This window comes from Miscanthus floridulus, chromosome 8 (assembly GCF_019320115.1).
Source record: "Miscanthus floridulus cultivar M001 chromosome 8, ASM1932011v1, whole genome shotgun sequence".
Lineage (NCBI taxonomy): Eukaryota > Viridiplantae > Streptophyta > Magnoliopsida > Poales > Poaceae > Miscanthus > Miscanthus floridulus.
The window spans coordinates 217,976,050-217,979,368 of NC_089587.1; the positions used below are offsets into that span (position 1 = coordinate 217,976,050).

A 3,319-nucleotide genomic window follows, 5' to 3' on the forward strand; every position below is an offset into this window, starting at 1 on the left:
GCAGAAGGCACCCGGGGGCTATACCCATCTGCTGGTAGCTATCGACAAATTCTCTAAATGGATCGAGGCTCGTCCGATCACTCAGATCAAGTCCGAGCAAGCGGTGCTGTTCTTTACGGATATCATCCACAGGTTCGGGGTTCCTAACACCATCATCACTGACAATGGGACACAATTCACCGGGCGCAAGTTCCTAACGTTTTGCGACGACCACCACATCCGGGTGGCCTGGGCGGCCGTAGGGCACCCAAGGACGAATGGCCAAGTAGAGCGTGCCAACGGCATGATCCTACAAGGCCTTAAGCCAAGAATATTCAACCAGTTGAAAAAGTTTGGCAAGAAATGGCTTGCCGAACTCCCGTCAGTCATCTGGAGCCTAAGAAATACCCCGAGCCGAGCCACGGGATTCACACCGTTCTTCCTGGTCTATGGAGCCGAGGCCATCCTCCCCACTGACTTAGAATACGGCTCCCCGAGGCTACAGGCGTACAACGAGCAAAGCAACCGCACTGCCCGCGAAGACGCCCTCGACCAACTAGAGGAAGCCCGCGACGTCGCGCTACTACACTCAGCCAGGTATCAGCAAGCCCTACGACGCTACCAAGCCCGGCGCGTCCAAAGCCGGGACCTGAAGGTGGGCGACCTAGTGCTGAGACTGAGGCAGAGCAACAAGGGCCGCCACAAGCTGACCCCACCCTGGGAAGGGCCGTATATCGTCGCTCAAGTACTGAAGCCCGGGACCTACAAGTTAGCCAACGAGAAGGGCAAAATCTTCACCAACGCTTGGAACATAGAACAGCTACGTCGTTTCTACCCTTAAATTTCCAAACGTTGTTTACATTGTTTCTCGAAATAAATAAAGAAGCGTTCTTTAATTGTTATAATCTTTCGAGGAACCCCCTTATAGACAAATCGGCTGTATAGGACCCAAGGACCGAAAGATCATCTCAAAGGCGAAAAGGCCGGCCGAGTCGTGAGAACGGCCTATGCCTCTGGGCTACGGCAGCTCCCTCACCACCCTTTCGCCCAAAGGACAGCTTAGGTTCCGAGGAAGTTCTTTGCAGAGAGGTTGTCTATCGATAGGGGCTCGACGTCACTATAATGCAATAAGGGAGACTCGGCTCTGCCTCTGCAAAGTCGAGCCTCCCTCGGGGGCTAAAAAGGGGGAACCCCCCTAAAAAGAGGGAACCCCCCTAAGTCCCGGACACCATTTCTCAACCGTTTTTCCGAAAATTTCCACGCCAAACTCTCTCGCGCTCCGACGGGACCTTCGCAAGAAACCCAAAGACCAAAAGCCTGTCTGGAGGCCAAAGGGCCGGCCGGGTCGTGAGAACGGCCTACGCCTCTGGACTACGGCAGCTCCCTCGCCACCCTTCGCCGAAGGACGGCTTAGGTTCCGAGGGATTTCTTCGCGATCGAGACAGAGGGCACGAACTTAGAAATAGAATGGAAAACGGTTAAGAAGCACACATACGCAAATACTTTAAGGGCCTCGACGGCCACAAAAAACGTCACGATTCGGCAACTAATTCGATCCGATTACATGGCCCCTTTTGGCCCAGGTCAAAGCTCAAGGATCGGCGGCTGGTGCGGGAGGGACCACCTCTTCTTCGAACAGCTTGGCCAACGCGGTGCTAGGTGCCTCGGCCGCCTCCAACAGCCTCACGACCTCTGCATCAGCCTCCTCGTCATCTTCTGGCAACACGTAGCCGTCGCTGACAGCCTCGAGGTTGATGGCGTAGTGCGAGGAGACGACGGCCAGGGCGCGCTTGACACCCGTGTGCAACGCCCCCCGGAGTCTCTCGCGGACGTGGCCGCTCAACGCGATGAGGCGGCTCCCAAGGGAGCTAGCTGATTGGACCTCCTCGACGTCCAGAGCCTCGCAGGCAGACCGGACAGCGCTGCGCAGCGCCTCGTGCTCCCGGACCTCGACATCCAGCGCTGCTTGCGCCGCAACGGAGGCCTCAGCCGCCTGGGAGGCCTCTTTCTCCAGATCTACGTCGCAGCAAGGGGCCAGGAGTCAAGCGCGAACCAGGACAAAAAGAGCAAATGGAACGAGGAACATAGTTCAGCGGAACTTACCCTCGGCCTTGCCCTTCCAGGCTGAGACCTCGACCCGAGAGGCCTCGGCCGCCTTGGTAGCCTCTGCCAGGGCGACTTTTGTCGCCTGATGCTCGCTCTGCTCCGCACCCAGCTGCCCGGCTGTAGCCTTCGCAGAGGCCGTCGCTTCTTGGGCCCGAAGCCTGAAGGAGTCTCGCTCCTCCTCCAGTTCCTTGATCTTGGCCACCAGAGGGGCGGACTGCTCCTTAGCCATGGCCAACTCCGCCTGAATGTCGGCACAACGAAGGCGGAGGTCCTCCACTTCCGCACTCCGCGCCGACAATAGTCCCTGGGCATCGGCAAGCAAGCCCTTCTGGCGCCGGAGCTGGTCCCAGATATCCCTCTCATTTCGCAGGAACACCGATTTCCCAAGGGATCGGGTCTCGAGCTCCTAAGGAGGCAAAACAAAAAACACACGTCAAAACACTGCGAGCGGGCTCGGAGAGAAAACAACGCGGCACGAGAGGGGAAAGTACTCACCCGAGTGACACCAGGCAAGTCCCTTTCCATGACAGTCATCGCTGTCTGCAACGACCGCACGGCCAATCGGCGATACTCCTCGAGGGTATCCCAACGCCCCCCCTCGGCGACGTCCTCAAGGGCGAACACAGGCTCCCCCTCGGGATCAGCCTGGTCCCGCCAGAAAACACGCGGGAAGTTCCACCCACGGGGCTCGGGCCGTAGCGGGACAAGGGCTGAACTCCCCTCGGCAGGATCTGGGACTTGTTGCTCCGCGGTACTGGCCGCCTCGACATCCGCCGCCTCCTTCCCTCGGGAGGAATCATCAGACGAGATTGTCTGAACCAGGGGCGGCGCCAAAATTTGCCCCGTCTCCACCTCCATCGCCTCGGTCTCGACGGACCCGAGGGCTCTGGCCTCCGCCATCTCTACCTTGATGGCCTCGGCGTCCACCGCCCTGACGTCGGAGGTCTTGGGGGCTCCGGCCTCGCCCTCAGTGGCCTCGGCAATAGCAGATGCCCCAGCCTCCTTCGCGGCCGCCTCGGCCCCCTGTTCCTGGGCAGCCTCCTCCTCCACTCGCTCCGCGGCCGCCTCGGCCCCCTGTTCTTGGGCAGCCGCCTCCTCCGAAACGGCCTCACCCGACGCCGCGCCACGTCGCGCGTCAGCCTGCGCCTCCGCTGCCTGATGGGCGGAGGAGCTAACGTTCACCTTGAGCGCCTTACGGGGCGCCAAGGGAGGGTCTCCCACCTGAAGCGTCTGG

General features: G+C 60.0%; 1 protein-coding gene across 1 annotated transcript; it reads right to left on the minus strand.

The window, feature by feature from the left end:
• Positions 1-2,068: 2,068 nt before the first annotated feature.
• LOC136470650 (uncharacterized) lies at positions 2,069-3,068 on the minus strand. The gene is made up of 2 exons (XM_066468417.1): positions 2,581-3,068; positions 2,069-2,491 (listed from the first exon to the last, which is right to left on the minus strand). Exons 1-2 carry the CDS (start codon positions 2,983-2,985, stop codon positions 2,069-2,071), a joined length of 828 nt encoding a protein of 275 aa, XP_066324514.1. The 5' UTR covers positions 2,986-3,068.
• Between the last annotated feature and the right edge of the window lie 251 nt (positions 3,069-3,319).